Source organism: Bos indicus, chromosome X (genome assembly GCF_029378745.1).
Source record: "Bos indicus isolate NIAB-ARS_2022 breed Sahiwal x Tharparkar chromosome X, NIAB-ARS_B.indTharparkar_mat_pri_1.0, whole genome shotgun sequence".
In the NCBI taxonomy this organism is placed as follows: Eukaryota; Metazoa; Chordata; class Mammalia; order Artiodactyla; family Bovidae; genus Bos; species Bos indicus.
In genome coordinates this window covers 35470712-35496479 of record NC_091789.1, presented here as the reverse complement: position 1 = coordinate 35496479, position 25768 = coordinate 35470712, and the positions used below count along the sequence as shown (strand labels likewise).

The window sequence follows — 25768 nt, the reverse complement described above, 5'->3', positions numbered from 1 at the left end:
AAAATCAGAATACAGAACTTCTGCTTTTGGCCAAGATGAAGTAGGAACCAGATTTATACACCTACCCGAAAAAACTAAAAAATATCTGCACAAAATAGATGAGACAAAACTTGACAAATGATTGGAATTAGGCAACAAAGGATGGTGATTTCTGATAAAAAAAAAAAAATGAGGCAAGTAAGTAAGTCCTACAACTTAGTTCCTGGAGAGACTGCAGACCATCGTGCACAGTGGGGACCCTGTCTTCTTCTGTTGAGAAGATGGAGCTGGGAGATCAGGGGGGCCATGGTGGCCAGATAGCTCTCATAGGGTTGGGGACCGTTCTTGTTCCCAATGGTCAGAATAGAAAATCTCCTAATTCATTGTGCATTGTTAAGAGTACTTAGAAGGATTTTGCCTTAGGACTGAAGAAATACTGACCGTAGATTATAAACACTGCTCTCATCTCACCTAACAAAGCTTAAATCAATACTCAAAAGGATCTTTGTTGCTATTTTTGTAGTTCAGTTGCTAAGTCATGTCCGACTGTTTGCTGTTTTCAAATAACTTAACTATGTCCCAGTTAGCTTTTACAGGAATCACTTCAACTGTTATTAAAGGGGATTAAGCTATACAGTATTAATAGATGGTATTTGCTTCCTCTTGCCACAGAAATAAATTACCAATATTATCATGACTTAGCACAAATTTATTTTCTGACAGTTTTAGAGGTATAGCAGTTTTGAGAAAAAAAATCAGAAATATTTATAAAATGTTAAATTATCCTCACTCTTTCCACATTAACCCAACTTCTATATTAGTATGCATGAAAATGAAAGTTGCTCAGTTGTGTTCAACTCTTTGTGACCCCATGGCCTATACATTCCATGGGATTCTCCAGGCCAGAATACTGGAGTGGGTAGCCTTTCCCTTCTCCAGGGGATCTTCCCAACCCAGGGATCAAACCCAGGGCTCCCACACTTCAGGTGGATTCTTTACCAGCTGAGCCACCAGGGAAGCCCAAGAATATTGGAGTGGGTAGCCTATCCCTTCTCCAGGGGATATTCCCGACCCAGGAATCAAACCAAGGTCTCCTGCCTTGCAGGTGGATTCTTTACCGACTGAGCTATGAGGGAAACCCATTAGTATGTATATCTTATAAGAAAATGTCCACATTTACTCAAGAATTCTAAGATTCTAATTTCATTTTATTTATCATACAACAAAAGCAAAGCAACTTAGGGATGTTTAATTACGATGCATACATACCTCACCATTCCAAGAGGTAGTTTCAAAAGTGATGTGGAGCTATATATGCTGTCATGGGAAGATCCTGCATCTTTTTAATTCAAAGGCTAGTGGCACATCAATATGTGCATCATAATCTATGTATGTCAAGTCAAATCAATATATTTTATAGGATGGAAAATGCATATCTATGAAACAGCCCATAGTCTGCTTTAAAGCAACTCACACTACATTTTTAGTTGTGGTGACCTCTGAGTAGGAGGCTAAATCATGGAAAAAACTTTGTAAAGGGGATTCTGCGATTTTTCTGTAGTTTTAGAAATTTTTGCAGTAGGAACATATACACTACTACCTTTACAATTAAAATATTTATATAAACCTAACAACAGAAATAGTAGCTGTGTCTGTTAAAGTTACTGCAACCTGATGAAACAGGCAAACCTTGACGTTTGAAAGACTAACACAAGAACAGTGCGTTTTTGTGCAGGTAAATTTTCATGTGGTTTAGCAGGGGCCCTCAGCTCTAGGGGGACCCAGGGATGCAGGCTGCTTCTGTCTTGTCGTTTCAGCACCTCAACACTGGATCACCATGTTTGCTGGTGAATCGAGGGAGAGAGTGTGGAACCAGCATTCTGCTTCTCAAGTGCCTCCAGGTGACAGTAAACACCTGCTTGTGTCTCAGTGGCCAAGGGTTGTCACGACCCCTCTTAACTACAAGCAGATTGGCAGCATAGTGTCCCTCATGTCCAGAAAGGTGAGCAAGACAAGATGTGGATGGGCACTGGAGCCCCTCGCATGTACCATTACAAAGTAGATGCTCAAGAAAAAGCAATTATTATGATTTGCTGAGACCAAAACCATCTTCAATGCTTGGAGGAGTTTCTGAGGTCAGATCTGCCTTGAAATGCTCTGCAATTTTCAAGCATCTACTATATGACAGATGCTTTCAAATACAGGATCACATCTAATTGTTAAATGGTTCTGTAAATCTCAGCAGGGAGAATTCACTTTCTTCATTCAGTGGCCCCTTTCTGCACTTTTCTTTGCAACAACCTCTATAATCTCATAAAACTGAAAATGCACTTCTTCCTCTTAATGCAAGCTCACACTTATAACCCTCTGAGTCTCTGCTCACCTTCCACGTGACTAAACTTGCCTGAGTACCTGGATAGGTGCCATGAGGCACATTGAAAGCTGGTACTTTCCTGGTGGTATGTATTGCAAGAGACAGTGGGAGGATGGGTAATTATTCTATTTTTCATCAGAGCTGACATGTCTTCCAAGGAACCATCTTTATCTCCTAGGAAACTCCAGGGATTTAGGAATTCAGCTTTAGATGTTTGCTCCACAATCACTTCTGTCATCTTTCCTCATCTACAACTGAGAGAGTCTCTGGTTTCTTAGCACTTACATAAGTTAAGTATTTGATCAGCAGTGAATTTAAAATCACTGCAGATGGTGACTGCAGTCATGAAATTAAAAGACGCTTACTCCTTGGAAGGAAAGTTATGACCAACCTAGATAGCATATTCAAAAGCAGAGACATTACTTTGCCAACAAAGTCAAGGCTATGGTTTTTCCAGTGGTCGTGAATGGATGTGAGAGTTGGACTGTGAAGAAAGCTGAGTGCCGAAGAATTGATGCTTTTGAACTGTGGTGTTGGAGAAGACTCTTGAGAGTCCCTTGGACTGCAAGGAGATCCAACCAGTCCATTCTAAAGGAGATCAGTCCTGGGTATTCTTTGGAAGGAATGATCCTAAAGCTGAAACTCCAATACTTTGGCCACCTCATGTGAAGAGTTGACTCACTGGAAAAGACCCTCATGCTGGGAGGGATTGGGGGCAGGAGGAGAAGGGGACGACAGAGGATGAGATGGCTGGATGGCATCACCGACTCAATGGACATGAGTTTGAGTGAACTCCGGGAGTTGGTGATGGACATGGAGGCCTGGCGTGCTGCAATTTATGGGGTCGCAAAGAGTCGGACATGACTGAGCGACTGAACTGAACTGAATTTAAGATAAGACACCTCATTGAAATCCTATTTAAAATATCATGGTGGTTTCAATAACCCTCTAACTTTAAGGTTATATTCCAGGAACCAATAGATGATGTGCCAAATTAGATGGCACTTACCACCCCATTTAGAAAACACTTGGAGACTGTGTTAGAGATACCAGGGCTGGTGACCAGGTGTCTTAAAGCAGCTGTCCCCAGGTGAATTCTTACATCAACGGGGCTGTTGATATCATAGGCCTTCTAGGGTGAGTCATGGGACAGCCAGAGGACTAATGCTTTATGTTGGGGGAAGGTAGGTGATTCTGGGCTTCCAATGGAGACCAATGACGAGCTGGTTAGTAGGCTAGGTTTGAGAGTTAGACAGGAGAGCATACAGAGGACCAGGGAAAGGGTGCTATAATTTGGGAAAGTTCTGGGTCTGAAAAAAATGCTAGCACCCAGGCAGAGTCAGTTCTCAAGGAACTCTGGGACTCAAGTGGGTGGTCCATAGACAGTACTCAAATTGCATTTAAATCTCATTTTCATCTTTCTTCTTTAGGCCTGCTTTTAGTACCTTAGACACAACATCCTCCTTGTCACCTCAGAGACATTGTGTAGTAGAGAGAACAGAATTGAATTACAAGTCAGAAGGTCGGCCACAGGCTGGGGTAGGTGGGAACAGCATGGGCTCAAGAGGAATTCAGGCCAGGGTCTAGTCCCTATCCTGTCTCCTAGTAACACGTGATGCTGGGAAGATGCCCAAGTCCCACAGTATTGGCTTCGTCATCTGTGAAGCAAGTGGGCTCGATGAGCTCTGTTTTGTAGGGCTTCAGGGATGTGGGCAATGTATGTAAGGCATCTCACACAGTGCCTATCATATCTTGGAACTTTGATGACTGGCAGTCACTTCTAGTATTCTTTTGCCCACAAACCATACTACCCCCTCTTCTGAGAACCTTGTTTGCTTTTTATTTTTCAGATCTCAGAGAATATGCAAAGCAATAGGATGAAGAATAACAAATCAGCCAACAATATTGCTTTGTAAATAAAACTCAGTACAGTTGCCCTCCTAGAAGATGCTATTTAATTTGGGGTGGGGGGGGTCTCCCTCAGCTGGATGCTACTCACAGCTCCTAGAATTTGAGTCAAAGACCAACTCCATTCCTCCCTCCCAGCTGCTTTTCCATCCAAACGATGTCTTTCATTCATTCTACCCCACCAAAGATCTAGCTCTTGCTTAGAGCTGTCCAAATGACACTCAAGATCATCTAATTAAAATGTTTTTTAAATAGTGTGTTCTGGCTTTCCACGGCCAGAGAAAAGAGTGTCCCTTGAGAGGCTTCTGGGCACCACTTCAAAGTCATATCACTGTATTTCTCAGGAAATTCTTACAGATGATGAGTATAAAGCGTCTAGTCTATGTACTGTACTCCACAGTACTGAGACACGCATGCAGGGCTTCTTCCCTACCTGCTCCAGGAGGAGATTCTTCTTTGGTTTTTCAATGACCCAAAGGTAACTGCTAAGTGCAGTTTTCTATTCCAGGCTTTCCTCTTACCTCGAAGACACACCGTGAGTCTGGTCACGGCCACCACCCAGCTTCATCATCCCTAGCTCCTCCAGAATTGAAGTTTCCCAAAGCTCCAAACTGCCCTGACTCGGGGCACTTACTGTTATCCATAGTCCTCACCTCCTCTTCCTTTCTTTTACTGGTTATTTAGTATCAGGTGGGCCAAAAAGGTAGTTTGGGTTTTTCCATGCTGGCTTATGGGAAAATCTATACGACCTTTTGAAAGTGAAAGTCGCTCAGTCATATCCGACTCTTTGCAACCCCATGGGCTGTACAATACGACCTTTTAGGCTAACTCAATATTTAGACCTTAACCCTTAGAAAGTATTTAAAGAATAGCTCATTATCTTCCTGATGTGACTATTGCTCCTGGACTCTACAATTTTATAGCTAGGGGGTGTATCACCCTTATCTTGGTGCCCCCCTACTTCTACAGGGCCTTTAAAAGAGTCAATCTCTAATTAATGATTGGAGAATAACAGAGCCAGTGAACAGGGGATCTTGTTTATTTAGATTTAATACTGTATACATTCTTGAATAAGCAAAGCATATCCAGGTACATATCTTTTAATGTTACAGAAGAACACAAGAAAAGGGATAACAGAAGACAAAAATTAACTATTTTTCACTTTTCTCTCTATTTCTCTATTTTCACATTTCCAAGGAAAGTAATTTTCCAATGCCATGTTTTCTTATTCCAGATCACAAAATATAATGAAAAGTTTCCCAATTTGTTACACAAAATAGCAAAATGCAGAAATTCTTAAAAGCAGCAAGAGAAAAACAACTTGGTACATTTGAAGGAGACCCCACAAGAGCATCAGCAGACTTTTCAGCCAAAATTTTGCAGCCAGAAGAGAGGGGCACGATATATTCAAACGGCTAAAAGAAAAAACTTCCAACCAACAATATGCTCGTTACCCTACAAAGTTATCATTCAGAAAAGGATAGATAAAAAATGCTCCAAACAAGTAAAACCTAAAGGAGTTCACCATCACTTATACAGACTTATGACAATAACTGTAGCTACAAAATAGGTAAAATGTTCACTTCTTAAACTGGATAAACAGCAATACATTTTTGATGAATGTCATTTGTAAACTTAGAACTTGAAGTTAATTAAGCCTTTTGTTAATAGGAACAGCATTTGAAAAGTACCAAAAATAAAAAAAAATAAAAATAAAACAATCTCCAAATCACCCTTACCCAGCAGGAACACAAAGATAAAATATATTCAATACTCCCAAGGCCCATCTTGCCTCTCCACTACTTAGATAAGGGACTGTTCTCGTCAAACAGAATGAAATATTTGCCTCCACTTCAGTTGGGGCAAGAGAAGCTGTTGGATGTGGCCCTGGAATAGACCCTGGTCCTGGCACAAGTCCCATCCCTGGCCCTGGCCCTGGCCCTGGCCCTGGCCCTGGCCTTGGCCCTGGCTACAACTGTGGCTTGGGGTCCCGTTTTTTCACTTTGCAAAGCTTCTTCATACAAGCTAGGAAAGGCACTGGGGGTGGTATCATGGACTTTGGCCAAAAACTCTAAGACTTTCATCTTAGTGGTCTCTGCATACGTCCGGGGACCCCACAGGAACTCGTAGCAGGCAGGATCACTATTGGGCACCTGCCGGTATTCCAGGTACCCATGCTGCACCCACACTTGGGTCAGCAGCTCCCTGGGGTCCCCATAGATGGAATGGTTCATACCAGCATACAGCCCCACGATACCCAGCATTTCCCAGATCTTTTCCTCAGAGGTACAGTTGCCATCTATGAAGATTATACTCAAGGTATTTACAAGGAGGCCAGCCATGGGCATGCTCTCCTCATCACCACGCAATGAATCATTGTAGGTGAGACCCAAGGTGTTGACCAAGACATAGACGAGACCTGTGGGGTCCAACGCCTTCACATCAATACCAAAGACCAGAGTCATACAGTAAGTGGCTTGGCTGAGGATCATAGGGAAGAGGTCTTGGTAATCTTTGATAACGCTAAGCATTTCTGCCTTTGTGGCCACCTCCTTTCTGTGATATCTGAGGAGCAGGAATTTCAACAGATCCCCCACCTTATCATCTATTGCATCTCTGAGCAAGTACCCACCATCTGGCTGGGCCTGCGAAGTGCTTGGCCTCTTTCTTTTTGTACTGCCAGATTCCTGATCTGATATGATTGATGGAGTGGTTGCTAGGGCAGTGGGTAAGGTCCAAACTCTCTGAGAAGCCTGAGAAGGACTTGGTGTCCCAGCAGTACCAGGAACCTCAATTATGGTGCCTTGGGTCACAAAACAGGAGGAGGAGGTGGGGTGGGGAGAGGAGGAGGAAGAAGAAGAAGAGGAGGAAGAGGAAGAAGAGGAGGAAGAGGAAGAAGAGGAGGAAGAGGAAGAAGAGGAGGAAGAGGAAGAAGAGGAGGAAGAGGAAGAAGAGGAGGAGGAGGAAGAGGAGGAGGAAGAAGAAGAGGTGGAGGAAGAAGAGGAGGATGAGGAAGAAGAGGTGGAAGATGAGGAAGAGGAGGAGGAGGATGAGGAGGAGGAAGAGGAGGACGAGGAAGAGGAGGATGAGGAGGAGGAGGTGTGCTCCCTCTCCTCCTCACATTCAGGAACTTCTGCACTCCGAAGTCCCCATTTCTCCCTCTGGGACTGAAAGTTTTCCATAAGCATGCAGGACCAACACTTCATGTAACACAAACGCTTTGGAGGTGGAGGCATAATGACTTCTGATAGCAAGAGTACAGACAGACAGTGCAGAACTGGATCCACAGGCCTGGGGGAGACAGGGGGTGTGAGTGGCCTGGACTGAGAAATCCACCCTGGGCAGTCTGACTCAGGCCACTGACAGGTCTCCTCTCGAGGGATGCTCTCGAGCCTCATAGAGGAGCTCCTCCTCAGTGGCCTGACCTCTGGCTACCGAAGGAGGAAGTGAGGTGGCTCCCCAGGGTGCAGGCAGCACAGCCCGAGGTTCTGGGGATGAAGGGGGAAGGGATTTGGGTCTTGTGGGGTCCTGTCTGTTCTGGGGTGGGGAGTCCCTGCCTGGTGCATTCTCAAGGCAGGCACCTCACCTCAGCTTGACTCCTCGTGCTGCCTGGACCTCCTCTGATCTGTGACCTGTAGACACGAGCTTCAGACCTGGGCTTTCACCTCCTAGTTCCTGGAGCCCCTGTGAGAGGAAACAAGGGGGCACCTTGGCTGTAAACTGTGGCACAGTGTTGGGCCCCTTGGTGCTGGTAGGAGGGTGGACTTTGTGAGGTCCTCACTCTTCTGGGATGGATGGTCCCATTTGTGCTCACGCAGGGCTCTCACCTTTTCCCTGGAAGGATGTGGGCTCTCCTCACTGCAGGCCTGAGACAAAACTCTCAAAACAGGATCCCTAGACTGAACAGAAGGAAGTTATGGGGCTTCACATCTAACTATGTCTGCCCAGGGCCTTCCCAGGGGGAAGAGCAAGGGGTGGCCGAATACTGTGGGGTCCATCTGTCCTGGGATTGGGGGGGAGGTCTGCTCAGTTCTAACCTTAATGCCTGGCAGAGCTTCCTTCTGTTTACCTCAATCCACCTTCCTTAAATGAAGTGTCTCACCTTTATGTAAGAACAAAGATGGAAATGAGAGGGCACCACATGCAGTCAAACTGCTTCAGGTCCTCCTGTGGCCAACAGAAAGGGCAGGGATAGCCGGGGTTTAGTACATTTTCGCATGAGTTCAGCCAGTCCTCTCTCAAGGTCCTCACCACTACTCTTGACAAAGCCTGAGCCTCCTACCTCTGTGCACTTGAGTACAATACCATATGCTGATACCTCACCTCAGGTGGCCATGCAGGAAGTCAGGAAACAGCACATTTGCAACCCCTCCCCCATCCCATCTGGGGCCTCTTGGGGTTGACAGCAGGGGCATGTTTTTGTGAGGTTCCCTCTTTCCTGGGGTTCAGGGTTTCCAGTCTCTCTCAGACCCCAATGCAGAAGTAAGTACAGGCCTAATGTTCTCATCCAGCCCCTGGGGCTTCCCGGGGCTGTCAGCAGGGCTGGAAATCTGTGGGGTCCCCGTCTGTTGTAGGGTACAAGTTCCCCTCAGTCTTCCCTCAGGGGTTTGACTCCTTCCCTTGACTCCTGTTACGACACTGGAGTCTCCCCTCTCCCCACTGAGGCCTCACCCCTTTCACCACATTCCCAGTCTCTCTAAGACCTGGATGTCAGGAAATGCTGACTGTAGTCATCCCACCACAGGGCCTCCCAGAGCCCAATCTTGTCTGGAGCCCAAGTTCCCCTTAGTCCTCCCTCAGAGTACTCATCTTGACTCCCTGCAGGACCTGGGACTTTTCTTTCTGCCGACTAAGGCCCCTGTCCTTTATCCCAGGTCCCCAGTGTTTCTGAGACCTGGATGTCAGGAAAAGCTGTCTGTGCATATCCCATGCCAGGGCCTCCCGAGCCCTCTCTGTTCTCAAAGGGTCTCTTCAGTCATCCCTCAGGGTCCTCACCTTGGTCCACGAAGGGTCTAGGATGCGGCCTCTGTCCACCCGAAGCCACGAACGTTGTTAAAGTAACACTTGATCTCCAAGACCTGGATGAGGAAGTCAGCATAGGCTGCCACGGGCTCATGGCCCCGCGCAGCTTACCAGAGCTGAGGGCAGGGGTGAGTTTCTCTGGGACACCTCAGCCTCCATCCCTGTTCTGGGGCCCAGGATCCACTCAGTCCTCCCTCAGGGGCCTCACCTTGACTCCTGTTAGGACTCTCCACTATCCCATCGGGGACCTGCTACTTAGGATAGATTCCCAGTCTCTCCGGGACCGGGTGGCAGGATATGCTGCCTGTACACATCCCACGCCAGGGCCTCTCAGAGCCTCACAGGGTCCCGTCAGCCCACCCTCAGGATCCTCACCTTAGTCCACGAAGGAGCTAGGATTCCGCCTCTGCCCACCCGAGGCCCAACTGTTACCACAGTTCATCCCTACTCTCTAAGACCCGGATGAGGAAGTCAGCACAGGCTGCCACGGGCTCATCTCGCCCCGCGGCTCACCACAGCAGAGGGCAGGGGCGGGTTTCTCTGAGACCCGGATGAAGAAGTCAGCATAGGCTGCCACGGGCTCACGGCGCCCCGCACAGCTTACCAGAGCTGAGGGCAGGGGTGTGTTTCTCTGGGACACCTCACCCTCCATCCCTGTTCTGGAGCCCAGGATCCCCTCAGTCCTCCCTCAGGGGCCTCACCTTGACTCCTGTTAGGATTCTCCACTCTCCAACCGGGGACCTGCTACTTAGGCTAGATTCCCAGTGTCTCCGGGACCGGGTGGCAGGAAATGCTGCCTGTACACGTCCCATGCCAGGGCCTCTCAGAGCCTTCTCTGTGCTCACAGGATCCCATCAGCCCTCCCTCAGGGTCCCATCAGCCCTCCCTCAGGATCCTCACCTTAGTCCACGAAGGAGTTAGGATTCTGCCTCTGCCCACCCGAGGACTCGACTGTTACCACAGGTCACCCCTACTCTCTAAGACCCGAATGAGGAAGTCAGCACAGGCTGCCACGGGCTCATCTCGTCCCGTGGCTCACCACAGCAGAGGGCAGGGGCGGGTTTCTCTGAGACCCGGATGAAGAAGTCAGCATAGGCTGCCACGGGCTCATGGCGCCCCGCGCAGCTTACCACAGCTGAGGGCAGGGGTGGGTTTCTCTGGGACACGTCACCCTCCATCCCTGTTCTGGGGCCCAGGATGGCCTCAGGCCTCCCTCAGGGGCCTCACCTTGACTCCTGTTAGGATTCTCCACTCTCCAACCGGGGACCTGCTACTTAGGCTAGATTCCCAGTGTCTCCGGGAACCAGTGGCAGGAAATGCTGCCTTTACACTTCCCACGCCAGGGCCTCTCAGAGCCTTCTCTGTTCTCACAGGGTCCCGTCAGCCCTCCCTCAGGGTCTCGTCATCCCTCCCTCAGGATCCTCACCTTAGTTCACCAAGGAGCTAGGATTCCGCCTCTGCCCACCCCAGGACGCGACTGTTACCACAGGTCACCCCTGCTCTCTAAGACCCGGATGAGGAAGTCAGCACAAGCTGCCACGGGCTCATCTCGCCCCGCGGCTCACCACAGCAGAGGGCAGGGGCGGGTTTCTCTGAGACCCAGATGAAGAAGTCAGCATAGGCTGCCACGGGCTCATGGCACCCCGGGCAGCTTACCAGAGCTGAGGGCAGGGGTGGGTTTCTCTGGGACACCTCACCCTCCATCCATGTTCTGGGGCCCAGGATCCACTCAGTCCTCCCTCAGGGGCCTCACCTTGACTCCTGTTAGGATTCTCCACTCTCCAACCGGGGACCTGCTACTTACGCTAGATTCCAAGTGTCTCCGGGAACGGGTGGCAGGAAATGCTGCCTGTACACTTCCCATGCCAGGGCCTCTCAGAACCTTCTCTATTCTCACAGGGTCCCGTCAGCCCTCCCACAGGTTCCCGTCAGCCCTCCCTCAGGGTCCCGACATCCCTCCCTCAGGATCCTCACCTTAGTCCAGAACGGAGCTAGGATTCTGCCTTTGCCCACCCGAGGACGCGACTGTTACCACAGGTCACCCCTACTCTCTAAGACCCGGATGAGGAAGTCAGCACAGGCTGCCACGGGCTCATCTCGCCCTGTGGCTCACCACAGCAGAGGGCAGGGGTGGGTTTCTCTGAGACCCGGGATGAAGAAGTCAGCATAGGCTGCCACGGGCTCATGGCGCCCCGCGCAGCTTACCACAGCTGAGGGCAGGGGTGGGTTTCTCTGGGACACCTCACCCTCCATCCCTGTTCTGGAGCCCAGGATCCCCTCAGTCCTCCCTCAGGGGCCTCACCTTGACTCCTGTTAGGATTCTCCATCTCCAACCGGGGACCTACTACTTAGGCTAGATTCCCAGTCTCGCCAGGACGGGGTGGCCGGAAATGCTGCCTGTACACTTCCCACGGCAGGGCCTCTCAGAGCCTTCTATGTTCTCACAGGGTCCCGTCATCCCTCTGTCAGGATCCTCACCTTAGTCCACGAAGGAGCTAGGATTCCGCCTCTGCCCACCCCAGGACGCGACTGTTACCACAGGTCACGCCTGCTCTCTAAGACCCGGGTGAGGAAGTCAGCACAGGCTGCCACGGGCTCATCTCCTCCCGTGGCTCACGACAGCAGAGGGCAGGGGCGGGTTTCTCTGAGACCCGGATGAAGAAGTCAGCATAGGCTGCCACGGGCTCATGGCGCCCCGGGCAGCTTACCAGAGCTGAGGGCAGGGGTGGGTTTCTCTGGGACACCTCACCCTCCATCCGTGTTCTGGGGCCCAGGATCCCCTCAGTCCTCCCTCAGGGGCCTCACCTTGACTCCTGTTAGGATTCTCCACTCGCCAACCGGGGACCTGCTAGTGAGGCGAGATTCCCAGTCTCGCCGGGACCGGGTGGGCGGAAATGCTGCCGGTACACTTCCCAGTCCAGGGCCTCTCAGAACCTTCTCTGTTCTCACAGGGTCCCGTCAGCCCACCCTCAGGATCCTCACCTTAGTCCACGAATGCTAGGTTTCCGCCTCTGCCCACCCGAGGCCGCGTCTGTTACCACAGGTCACCCGTGCTCTCTAAGACCCGGATGAGGAAGTCAGCACAGGCTGCCACGGGCTCATCTCGCCCCGCGGCTCACCACAGCAGAGGGCAGGGGCGGGTTTCTCTGAGACCCGGATGAAGAAGTCAGCATAGGCTGCCACGGGCTCACGGCGCCCGCACAGCTTACCAGAGCTGAGGGCAGGGGTGTGTTTCTCTGGGACACCTCACACTCCATCCCTGTTCTGGAGCCCAGGATCCCCTCAGTCCTCCCTCAGGGGCCTCACCTTGACTCCTGTTAGGATTCTCCACTCTCCAACCGGGGACCTGCTACTTAGGCTAGATTCCCAGTGTCTCCGGGACCGGGTGGCAGGAAATGCTGCCTGTACACTTCCCACGCCAGGGCCTCTCAGAGCCTTCTCTGTGCTCACAGGGTCCCATCAGCCCTCCCTCAGGGTCCCATCATCCCTCCCTCAGGATCCTCACCTTAGTCCACGAAGGAGTTAGGATTCTGCCTCTGCCCACCCGAGGCCGCGACTGTTACCACAGGTCATCCCTACTCTCTAAGACCCGAATGAGGAAGTCAGCTCAGGCTGCCACGGGCTCATCTCGTCCCGTGGCTCACCACAGCAGAGGGCAGGGGCGGGTTTCTCTGAGACCCGGATGAAGAAGTCAGCATAGGCTGCCACGGGCTCATGGCGCCCCACGCAGCTTACCAGAGCTGAGGGCAGGGTGGATTTCTCTGGGACACCTCACCCTCCATCCCTGTTGTGGGGCCCAGGATGGCCTCAGGCCTCCCTCAGGGGCCTCACCTTGACTCCTGTTAGGATTCTCCACTCTCCAACCGGGGACCTGCTACTTAGGCTAGATTCCTAGTGTCTCCGGGAACGGGTGCCAGGAAATGCTGCCTGTACACTTCCCACGCCAGGGCCTCTCAGAGCCTTCTCTGTTCTCACAGGGTCCCGTCAGCCCTCCCTCAGGGTCTCATCATCCCTCCCTCAGGATCCTCACCTTAGTCCACGAAGGAGTTAGGATTCTGCCTCTGCCCACCCCAGGACGCGACTGTTACCACAGGTCACCCCGCTCTCTAAGACCCGGATGAGGAAGTCAGCACAGGCTGTCACGGGCTCGTCTTGCCCCGGCTCACGACAGCAGATGGCAGGGGCGGGTTCCTCTGAGACCCGGATGAAGAAGTCAGCATAGGCTGCCACGGGCTCATGGCGCCCCGTGCAGCTTACCACAGCTGAGGGCAGGGGTGGGTTTCTCTGGGACACCTCACACTCCATCCGTGTTCTGGGGCCCAGGATCCCCTCAGTCCTCCCTCAGGGGCCTCACCTTGACTCCTTTTATGATTTCCACTCTCCAACCGGGGACCTGCTACTTAGGCTAGATTCCCAATGTCTCTGGGACCAGGTGGCCGGAAATGCTGCCTGTACACTTCCCACGCCAGGGCCTCTCAGAGCCTTCTCTGTTCTCACAGGGTCCCGTCAGCCCTCTGTCAGGATCCTCACCTTAGTCCACGAAGGAGCTAGGATTCCGCCTCTGCCCACCCCAGGACGCGACTGTTACCACAGGTCACCCCTGCTCTCTAAGACCCGGATGAGGAAGTCAGCACAGGCTGCAGCGGGCTCATCTCGCCCCGCGGCTCACCACACTAGAGGGCAGGGGCGGGTTTCTCTGAGACCCAGATGAAGAAGTCAGCATAGGCTGCCACGGGCTCATGGCACCCCGGGCAGCTTACCAGAGCTGAGGGCAGGGGTGGGTTTCTCTGGGACACCTCACCCTCCATCCATGTTCTGGGGCCCAGGATCCACTCAGTCCTCCCACAGGGGCCTCACCTTGACTCCTGTTAGGATTCTCCACTCTCCAACCGGGGACCTGCTACTTACGCTAGATTCCAAGTGTCTCCGGGAACGGGTGGCAGGAAATGCTGCCTGTACACTTCCCATGCCAGGGCCTCTCAGAACCTTCTCTATTCTCACAGGGTCCCGTCAGCCCTCCCACAGTGTCCCGTCAGCCCTCCCTCAGGGTCCTGACATCCCTCCCTCAGGATCCTCACCTTAGTCCAGAACGGAGCTAGGATTCTGCCTTTGCCCACCCGAGGACGCGACTGTTACCACAGGTCACCCCTACTCTCTAAGACCCGGATGAGGAAGTCAGCACAGGCTGCCACGGGCTCATCTCGCCCTGTGGCTCACCACAGCAGAGGGCAGGGGTGGGTTTCTCTGAGACCCGGGATGAAGAAGTCAGCATAGGCTGCCACGGGCTCATGGCGCCCCGCGCAGCTTACCACAGCTGAGGGCAGGGGTGGGTTTCTCTGGGACACCTCACCCTCCATCCCTGTTCTGGAGCCCAGGATCCCCTCAGTCCTCCCTCAGGGGCCTCACCTTGACTCCTGTTAGGATTCTCCATCTCCAACCGGGGACCTACTACTTAGGCTAGATTCCCAGTCTCGCCAGGACGGGGTGGCCGGAAATGCTGCCTGTACACTTCCCACGCCAGGGCCTCTCAGAGCCTTCTATGTTCTCACAGGGTCCCGTCATCCCTCTGTCAGGATCCTCACCTTAGTCCACGAAGGAGCTAGGATTCCGCCTCTGCCCACCCCAGGACGCGACTGTTACCACAGGTCACGCCTGCTCTCTAAGACCCGGGTGAGGAAGTCAGCACAGGCTGCCACGGGCTCATCTCCTCCCGTGGCTCACGACAGCAGAGGGCAGGGGCGGGTTTCTCTGAGACCCGGATGAAGAAGTCAGCATAGGCTGCCACGGGCTCATGGCGCCCCGCGCAGCTTACCAGAGCTGAGGGCAGGGGTGGGTTTCTCTGGGACACCTCACCCTCCATCGTGTTCTGGGGCCCAGGATCCCCTCAGTCCTCCCTCAGGGGCCTCACCTTGACTCCTGTTAGGATTCTCCACTCGCCAACCGGGGACCTGCTAGTGAGGCGAGATTCCCAGTCTCGCCGGGACCGGGTGGGCGGAAATGCTGCCGGTACACTTCCCAGTCCAGGGCCTCTCAGAACCTTCTCTGTTCTCACAGGGTCCCGTCAGCCCACCCTCAGGATCCTCACCTTAGTCCACGAATGCTAGGTTTCCGCCTCTGCCCACCCGAGGCCGCGTCTGTTACCACAGGTCACCCGTGCTCTCTAAGACCCGGATGAGGAAGTCAGCACAGGCTGCCACGGGCTCATCTCGCCCCGCGGCTCACCACAGCAGAGGGCAGGGGCGGGTTTCTCTGAGACCCGGATGAAGAAGTCAGCATAGGCTGCCACGGGCTCACGGCGCCCGCACAGCTTACCAGAGCTGAGGGCAGGGGTGTGTTTCTCTGGGACACCTCACACTCCATCCCTGTTCTGGAGCCCAGGATCCCCTCAGTCCTCCCTCAGGGGCCTCACCTTGACTCCTGTTAGGATTCTCCACTCTCCAACCGGGGACCTGCTACTTAGGCTAGATTCCCAGTGTCTCCGGGACCGGGTGGCAGGAAATGCTGCCTGTACACTTCCCACGCCAGGGCCTCTCAGAGCCTTCTCTGTGCTCACAGGGTCCCATCAGCCCTCCCTCAGGGTCCCATCATCCCTCCCTCAGGATCCTCACCTTAGTCCACGAAGGAGTTAGGATTCTGCCTCTGCCCACCCGAGGCCGCGACTGTTACCACAGGTCATCCCTACTCTCTAAGACCCGAATGAGGAAGTCAGCTCAGGCTGCCACGGGCTCATCTCGTCCCGTGGCTCACCACAGCAGAGGGCAGGGGCGGGTTTCTCTGAGACCCGGATGAAGAAGTCAGCATAGGCTGCCACGGGCTCATGGCGCCCCACGCAGCTTACCAGAGCTGAGGGCAGGGTGGATTTCTCTGGGACACCTCACCCTCCATCCCTGTTGTGGGGCCCAGGATGGCCTCAGGCCTCCCTCAGGGGCCTCACCTTGACTCCTGTTAGGATTCTCCACTCTCCAACCGGGGACCTGCTACTTAGGCTAGATTCCTAGTGTCTCCGGGAACGGGTGCCAGGAAATGCTGCCTGTACACTTCCCACGCCAGGGCCTCTCAGAGCCTTCTCTGTTCTCACAGGGTCCCGTCAGCCCTCCCTCAGGGTCTCATCATCCCTCCCTCAGGATCCTCACCTTAGTTCACCAAGGAGCTAGGATTCCGCCTCTGCCCACCCCAGGACGCGACTGTTACCACAGGTCACCCCGCTCTCTAAGACCCGGATGAGGAAGTCAGCACAGGCTGCCACGGGCTCATCTCATCCCGTGGCTCACCACAGCAGAGGGCAGGGGCGGGTTTCTCTGAGACCCGGATGAAGAAGTCAGCATAGGCTGCCTCGGGCTCATGGTGCCCCGGGCAGCTTAACAGAGCTGAGGGCAGGGGTGGGTTTCTCTGGGACACCTCGCCCTCCATCCGTGTTCTGGGGCCCAGGATCCCCTCAGTTCTCCCTCAGGGGCCTCACCTTGACTCCTTTTAGGATTTCCACTCTCCAACCGGGGACCTGCTACTTAGGCTAGATTCCCAATGTCTCTGGGACCAGGTGGCCGGAAATGCTGCCTGTACACTTCCCACGCCAGGGCCTCTCAGAGCCTTCTCTGTTCTAACAGGGTCCCATCATCCCTCCCTCAGGATCCTCACTGTAGTCCACGAAGGTGCTAGGTTTCCGCCTCTGCCCACCCGAGGCCGCGACTTTTAACACAGGTCACCCCTGCTCTCTTAAGACCCGGATGAGGAAGTCAGCACAGGCTGTCACGGGCTCGTCTTGCCCCGGCTAACGACAGCAGAGGGCAGGGGCGGGTTCCTCTGAGACCCGGATGAAGAAGTCAGCATAGGCTGCCACGGGCTCATGGCGCCCCGCGCAGCTTACCACAGCTGAGGGCAGGGGTGGGTTTCTCTGGGACACCCCACCCTCCATCCGTGTTCTGGGGCCCAGGATCCCCTCAGTCCTCCCTCAGGGGCCTCACCTTGACTCCTTTTATGATTTCCACTCTCCAACCGGGGACCTGCTACTTAGGCTAGATTCCCAATGTCTCTGGGACCAGGTGGCCGGAAATGCTGCCTGTACACTTCCCACGCCAGGGCCTCTCAGAGCCTTCTCTGTTCTCACAGGGTCCCGTCAGCCCTCTGTCAGGATCCTCACCTTAGTCCACGAAGGAGCTAGGATTCCGCCTCTGCCCACCCCAGGACGCGACTGTTACCACAGGTCACGCCTGCTCTCTAAGACCCGGGTGAGGAAGTCAGCACAGGCTGCCACGGGCTCATCTCCTCCCGTGGCTCACGACAGCAGAGGGCAGGGGCGGGTTTCTCTGAGACCCGGATGAAGAAGTCAGCATAGGCTGCCACGGGCTCATGGCGCCCCGGGCAGCTTACCAGAGCTGAGGGCAGGGGTGGGTTTCTCTGGGACACCTCACCCTCCATCCGTGTTCTGGGGCCCAGGATCCCCTCAGTCCTCCCTCAGGGGCCTCACCTTGACTCCTGTTAGGATTCTCCACTCGCCAACCGGGGACCTGCTAGTGAGGCGAGATTCCCAGTCTCGCCGGGACCGGGTGGGCGGAAATGCTGCCGGTACACTTCCCAGTCCAGGGCCTCTCAGAACCTTCTCTGTTCTCACAGGGTCCCGTCAGCCCACCCTCAGGATCCTCACCTTAGTCCACGAATGCTAGGTTTCCGCCTCTGCCCACCCGAGGCCGCGTCTGTTACCACAGGTCACCCGTGCTCTCTAAGACCCGGATGAGGAAGTCAGCACAGGCTGCCACGGGCTCATCTCGCCCCGCGGCTCACCACAGCAGAGGGCAGGGGCGGGTTTCTCTGAGACCCGGATGAAGAAGTCAGCATAGGCTGCCACGGGCTCATGGCGCCCCACGCAGCTTACCAGAGCTGAGGGCAGGGTGGATTTCTCTGGGACACCTCGCCCTCCATCCGTGTTCTGGGGCCCAGGATCCCCTCAGTTCTCCCTCAGGGGCCTCACCTTGACTCCTTTTAGGATTTCCACTCTCCAACCGGGGACCTGCTACTTAGGCTAGATTCCCAATGTCTCTGGGACCGGGTGGCCGGAAATGCTGCCTGTACACTTCCCACGCCAGGGCCTCTCAGAGCCTTCTCTGTTCTCACAGGGTCCCGTCAGCCCTCCCTCAGGGTCTCATCATCCCTCCCTCAGGATCCTCACCTTAGTTCACCAAGGAGCTAGGATTCCGCCTCTGCCCACCCCAGGACGCGACTGTTACCACAGGTCACCCCGCTCTCTAAGACCCGGATGAGGAAGTCAGCACAGGCTGCCACGGGCTCATCTCATCCCGTGGCTCACCACAGCAGAGGGCAGGGGCGGGTTTCTCTGAGACCCGGATGAAGAAGTCAGCATAGGCTGCCTCGGGCTCATGGTGCCCCGGGCAGCTTAACAGAGCTGAGGGCAGGGGTGGGTTTCTCTGGGACACCTCGCCCTCCATCCGTGTTCTGGGGCCCAGGATCCCCTCAGTTCTCCCTCAGGGGCCTCACCTTGACTCCTTTTAGGATTTCCACTCTCCAACCGGGGACCTGCTACTTAGGCTAGATTCCCAATGTCTCTGGGACGGGGTGGCCGGAAATGCTGCCTGTACACTTCCCAGGCCAGGGCCTCTCAGATCCTTCTCTATTCCACAGGGTCCCGTCAGCCCTCCCTCAGGGTCTCGTTATCTCTCCCTCAGGATCCTCACCTTAGTCCAGGACGGAGCTAGGATTCCGCCTCTGCCCACCCGAGGACATGACTGTTACCACAGGTCACTCCTACTCTCTAAGACCCAGATGAGGAAGTCAGCACAGGCTGCCACGGGCTCATGGCGCCCCACACAGCTTAACACAGCTGAAGGCAAGGGTGGGTTTCTCTGGGACACCTCACCCTCCATCCGTGTTCTGGGGCCCAGGATCCACTCAGTCCTCCCTCCGGGGCCACACCTTGACTCCTGTTAGGATTCTCCACTCTCCAACCGGGGACCTACTACTTAGGCTAGATTCCCAGTCTCGCCAGGACTGGGTGGCCGGAAATGCTGCCTGTACACTTCCCACGGCAGGGCCTCTCAGAGCCTTCTATGTTCTCACAGGGTCCCGTCATCCCTCTGTCAGGATCCTCACCTTAGTCCACGAAGGAGCTAGGATTCCGCCTCTGCCCACCCCAGGACGCGACTGTTACCACAGGTCACGCCTGCTCTCTAAGACCCGGGTGAGGAAGTCAGCACAGGCTGCCACGGGCTCATCTCCTCCCGTGGCTCACGACAGCAGAGGGCAGGGGCGGGTTTCTCTGAGACCCGGATGAAGAAGTCAGCATAGGCTGCCACGGGCTCATGGCGCCCCGGGCAGCTTACCAGAGCTGAGGGCAGGGGTGGGTTTCTCTGGGACACCTCACCCTCCATCCGTGTTCTGGGGCCCAGGATCCCCTCAGTCCTCCCTCAGGGGCCTCACCTTGACTCCTGTTAGGATTCTCCACTCGCCAACCGGGGACCTGCTAGTGAGGCGAGATTCCCAGTCTCGCCGGGACCGGGTGGGCGGAAATGCTGCCGGTACACTTCCCAGTCCAGGGCCTCTCAGAACCTTCTCTGTTCTCACAGGGTCCCGTCAGCCCACCCTCAGGATCCTCACCTTAGTCCACGAATGCTAGGTTTCCGCCTCTGCCCACCCGAGGCCGCGTCTGTTACCACAGGTCACCCGTGCTCTCTAAGACCCGGATGAGGAAGTCAGCACAGGCTGCCACGGGCTCATCTCGCCCCGCGGCTCACCACAGCAGAGGGCAGGGGCGGGTTTCTCTGAGACCCGGATGAAGAAGTCAGCATAGGCTGCCACGGGCTCACGGCGCCCGCACAGCTTACCAGAGCTGAGGGCAGGGGTGTGTTTCTCTGGGACACCTCACACTCCATCCCTGTTCTGGAGCCCAGGATCCCCTCAGTCCTCCCTCAGGGGCCTCACCTTGACTCCTGTTAGGATTCTCCACTCTCCAACCGGGGACCTGCTACTTAGGCTAGATTCCCAGTGTCTCCGGGACCGGGTGGCAGGAAATGCTGCCTGTACACTTCCCACGCCAGGGCCTCTCAGAGCCTTCTCTGTGCTCACAGGGTCCCATCAGCCCTCCCTCAGGGTCCCATCATCCCTCCCTCAGGATCCTCACCTTAGTCCACGAAGGAGTTAGGATTCTGCCTCTGCCCACCCGAGGCCGCGACTGTTACCACAGGTCATCCCTACTCTCTAAGACCCGAATGAGGAAGTCAGCTCAGGCTGCCACGGGCTCATCTCGTCCCGTGGCTCACCACAGCAGAGGGCAGGGGCGGGTTTCTCTGAGACCCGGATGAAGAAGTCAGCATAGGCTGCCACGGGCTCATGGCGCCCCACGCAGCTTACCAGAGCTGAGGGCAGGGTGGATTTCTCTGGGACACCTCACCCTCCATCCCTGTTGTGGGGCCCAGGATGGCCTCAGGCCTCCCTCAGGGGCCTCACCTTGACTCCTGTTAGGATTCTCCACTCTCCAACCGGGGACCTGCTACTTAGGCTAGATTCCTAGTGTCTCCGGGAACGGGTGCCAGGAAATGCTGCCTGTACACTTCCCACGCCAGGGCCTCTCAGAGCCTTCTCTGTTCTCACAGGGTCCCGTCAGCCCTCCCTCAGGGTCTCATCATCCCTCCCTCAGGATCCTCACCTTAGTCCACGAAGGAGTTAGGATTCTGCCTCTGCCCACCCCAGGACGCGACTGTTACCACAGGTCACCCCGCTCTCTAAGACCCGGATGAGGAAGTCAGCACAGGCTGTCACGGGCTCGTCTTGCCCCGGCTCACGACAGCAGATGGCAGGGGCGGGTTCCTCTGAGACCCGGATGAAGAAGTCAGCATAGGCTGCCACGGGCTCATGGCGCCCCGTGCAGCTTACCACAGCTGAGGGCAGGGGTGGGTTTCTCTGGGACACCTCACACTCCATCCGTGTTCTGGGGCCCAGGATCACCTCAGTCCTCCCTCAGGGGCCTCACCTTGACTCCTTTTATGATTTCCACTCTCCAACCGGGGACCTGCTACTTAGGCTAGATTCCCAATGTCTCTGGGACCAGGTGGCCGGAAATGCTGCCTGTACACTTCCCACGCCAGGGCCTCTCAGAGCCTTCTCTGTTCTCACAGGGTCCCGTCAGCCCTCTGTCAGGATCCTCACCTTAGTCCACGAAGGAGCTAGGATTCCGCCTCTGCCCACCCCAGGACGCGACTGTTACCACAGGTCACCCCTGCTCTCTAAGACCCGGATGAGGAAGTCAGCACAGGCTGCAGCGGGCTCATCTCGCCCCGCGGCTCACCACACTAGAGGGCAGGGGCGGGTTTCTCTGAGACCCAGATGAAGAAGTCAGCATAGGCTGCCACGGGCTCATGGCACCCCGGGCAGCTTACCAGAGCTGAGGGCAGGGGTGGGTTTCTCTGGGACACCTCACCCTCCATCCATGTTCTGGGGCCCAGGATCCACTCAGTCCTCCCACAGGGGCCTCACCTTGACTCCTGTTAGGATTCTCCACTCTCCAACCGGGGACCTGCTACTTACGCTAGATTCCAAGTGTCTCCGGGAACGGGTGGCAGGAAATGCTGCCTGTACACTTCCCATGCCAGGGCCTCTCAGAACCTTCTCTATTCTCACAGGGTCCCGTCAGCCCTCCCACAGTGTCCCGTCAGCCCTCCCTCAGGGTCCTGACATCCCTCCCTCAGGATCCTCACCTTAGTCCAGAACGGAGCTAGGATTCTGCCTTTGCCCACCCGAGGACGCGACTGTTACCACAGGTCACCCCTACTCTCTAAGACCCGGATGAGGAAGTCAGCACAGGCTGCCACGGGCTCATCTCGCCCTGTGGCTCACCACAGCAGAGGGCAGGGGTGGGTTTCTCTGAGACCCGGGATGAAGAAGTCAGCATAGGCTGCCACGGGCTCATGGCGCCCCGCGCAGCTTACCACAGCTGAGGGCAGGGGTGGGTTTCTCTGGGACACCTCACCCTCCATCCCTGTTCTGGAGCCCAGGATCCCCTCAGTCCTCCCTCAGGGGCCTCACCTTGACTCCTGTTAGGATTCTCCATCTCCAACCGGGGACCTACTACTTAGGCTAGATTCCCAGTCTCGCCAGGACGGGGTGGCCGGAAATGCTGCCTGTACACTTCCCACGCCAGGGCCTCTCAGAGCCTTCTATGTTCTCACAGGGTCCCGTCATCCCTCTGTCAGGATCCTCACCTTAGTCCACGAAGGAGCTAGGATTCCGCCTCTGCCCACCCCAGGACGCGACTGTTACCACAGGTCACGCCTGCTCTCTAAGACCCGGGTGAGGAAGTCAGCACAGGCTGCCACGGGCTCATCTCCTCCCGTGGCTCACGACAGCAGAGGGCAGGGGCGGGTTTCTCTGAGACCCGGATGAAGAAGTCAGCATAGGCTGCCACGGGCTCATGGCGCCCCGCGCAGCTTACCAGAGCTGAGGGCAGGGGTGGGTTTCTCTGGGACACCTCACCCTCCATCGTGTTCTGGGGCCCAGGATCCCCTCAGTCCTCCCTCAGGGGCCTCACCTTGACTCCTGTTAGGATTCTCCACTCGCCAACCGGGGACCTGCTAGTGAGGCGAGATTCCCAGTCTCGCCGGGACCGGGTGGGCGGAAATGCTGCCGGTACACTTCCCAGTCCAGGGCCTCTCAGAACCTTCTCTGTTCTCACAGGGTCCCGTCAGCCCACCCTCAGGATCCTCACCTTAGTCCACGAATGCTAGGTTTCCGCCTCTGCCCACCCGAGGCCGCGTCTGTTACCACAGGTCACCCGTGCTCTCTAAGACCCGGATGAGGAAGTCAGCACAGGCTGCCACGGGCTCATCTCGCCCCGCGGCTCACCACAGCAGAGGGCAGGGGCGGGTTTCTCTGAGACCCGGATGAAGAAGTCAGCATAGGCTGCCACGGGCTCACGGCGCCCGCACAGCTTACCAGAGCTGAGGGCAGGGGTGTGTTTCTCTGGGACACCTCACACTCCATCCCTGTTCTGGAGCCCAGGATCCCCTCAGTCCTCCCTCAGGGGCCTCACCTTGACTCCTGTTAGGATTCTCCACTCTCCAACCGGGGACCTGCTACTTAGGCTAGATTCCCAGTGTCTCCGGGACCGGGTGGCAGGAAATGCTGCCTGTACACTTCCCACGCCAGGGCCTCTCAGAGCCTTCTCTGTGCTCACAGGGTCCCATCAGCCCTCCCTCAGGGTCCCATCATCCCTCCCTCAGGATCCTCACCTTAGTCCACGAAGGAGTTAGGATTCTGCCTCTGCCCACCCGAGGCCGCGACTGTTACCACAGGTCATCCCTACTCTCTAAGACCCGAATGAGGAAGTCAGCTCAGGCTGCCACGGGCTCATCTCGTCCCGTGGCTCACCACAGCAGAGGGCAGGGGCGGGTTTCTCTGAGACCCGGATGAAGAAGTCAGCATAGGCTGCCACGGGCTCATGGCGCCCCACGCAGCTTACCAGAGCTGAGGGCAGGGTGGATTTCTCTGGGACACCTCACCCTCCATCCCTGTTGTGGGGCCCAGGATGGCCTCAGGCCTCCCTCAGGGGCCTCACCTTGACTCCTGTTAGGATTCTCCACTCTCCAACCGGGGACCTGCTACTTAGGCTAGATTCCTAGTGTCTCCGGGAACGGGTGCCAGGAAATGCTGCCTGTACACTTCCCACGCCAGGGCCTCTCAGAGCCTTCTCTGTTCTCACAGGGTCCCGTCAGCCCTCCCTCAGGGTCTCATCATCCCTCCCTCAGGATCCTCACCTTAGTTCACCAAGGAGCTAGGATTCCGCCTCTGCCCACCCCAGGACGCGACTGTTACCACAGGTCACCCCGCTCTCTAAGACCCGGATGAGGAAGTCAGCACAGGCTGCCACGGGCTCATCTCATCCCGTGGCTCACCACAGCAGAGGGCAGGGGCGGGTTTCTCTGAGACCCGGATGAAGAAGTCAGCATAGGCTGCCTCGGGCTCATGGTGCCCCGGGCAGCTTAACAGAGCTGAGGGCAGGGGTGGGTTTCTCTGGGACACCTCGCCCTCCATCCGTGTTCTGGGGCCCAGGATCCCCTCAGTTCTCCCTCAGGGGCCTCACCTTGACTCCTTTTAGGATTTCCACTCTCCAACCGGGGACCTGCTACTTAGGCTAGATTCCCAATGTCTCTGGGACGGGGTGGCCGGAAATGCTGCCTGTACACTTCCCAGGCCAGGGCCTCTCAGATCCTTCTCTATTCCACAGGGTCCCGTCAGCCCTCCCTCAGGGTCTCGTTATCTCTCCCTCAGGATCCTCACCTTAGTCCAGGACGGAGCTAGGATTCCGCCTCTGCCCACCCGAGGACATGACTGTTACCACAGGTCACTCCTACTCTCTAAGACCCAGATGAGGAAGTCAGCACAGGCTGCCACGGGCTCATGGCGCCCCACACAGCTTAACACAGCTGAAGGCAAGGGTGGGTTTCTCTGGGACACCTCACCCTCCATCCGTGTTCTGGGGCCCAGGATCCACTCAGTCCTCCCTCCGGGGCCACACCTTGACTCCTGTTAGGATTCTCCACTCTCCAACCGGGGACCTACTACTTAGGCTAGATTCCCAGTCTCGCCAGGACTGGGTGGCCGGAAATGCTGCCTGTACACTTCCCACGGCAGGGCCTCTCAGAGCCTTCTATGTTCTCACAGGGTCCCGTCATCCCTCTGTCAGGATCCTCACCTTAGTCCACGAAGGAGCTAGGATTCCGCCTCTGCCCACCCCAGGACGCGACTGTTACCACAGGTCACGCCTGCTCTCTAAGACCCGGGTGAGGAAGTCAGCACAGGCTGCCACGGGCTCATCTCCTCCCGTGGCTCACGACAGCAGAGGGCAGGGGCGGGTTTCTCTGAGACCCGGATGAAGAAGTCAGCATAGGCTGCCACGGGCTCATGGCGCCCCGGGCAGCTTACCAGAGCTGAGGGCAGGGGTGGGTTTCTCTGGGACACCTCACCCTCCATCCGTGTTCTGGGGCCCAGGATCCCCTCAGTCCTCCCTCAGGGGCCTCACCTTGACTCCTGTTAGGATTCTCCACTCGCCAACCGGGGACCTGCTAGTGAGGCGAGATTCCCAGTCTCGCCGGGACCGGGTGGGCGGAAATGCTGCCGGTACACTTCCCAGTCCAGGGCCTCTCAGAACCTTCTCTGTTCTCACAGGGTCCCGTCAGCCCACCCTCAGGATCCTCACCTTAGTCCACGAATGCTAGGTTTCCGCCTCTGCCCACCCGAGGCCGCGTCTGTTACCACAGGTCACCCGTGCTCTCTAAGACCCGGATGAGGAAGTCAGCACAGGCTGCCACGGGCTCATCTCGCCCCGCGGCTCACCACAGCAGAGGGCAGGGGCGGGTTTCTCTGAGACCCGGATGAAGAAGTCAGCATAGGCTGCCACGGGCTCACGGCGCCCGCACAGCTTACCAGAGCTGAGGGCAGGGGTGTGTTTCTCTGGGACACCTCACACTCCATCCCTGTTCTGGA

At 55.7% G+C, this 25768-nt stretch overlaps 1 protein-coding gene across 1 annotated transcript; it reads right to left on the bottom strand.

Moving 5' to 3' along the window:
* Positions 1-5303: 5303 nt before the first annotated feature.
* LOC139181482 (melanoma-associated antigen 10-like) lies at positions 5304-15143 on the bottom strand. The gene is made up of 6 exons (XM_070785011.1): positions 15005-15143; positions 13372-13545; positions 12928-13023; positions 12089-12222; positions 7848-7945; positions 5304-7552 (listed from the first exon to the last, which is right to left on the bottom strand). Exons 1-6 carry the CDS (start codon positions 15141-15143, stop codon positions 6115-6117), a joined length of 2079 nt encoding a protein of 692 aa, XP_070641112.1. The 3' UTR covers positions 5304-6114.
* Between the last annotated feature and the right edge of the window lie 10625 nt (positions 15144-25768).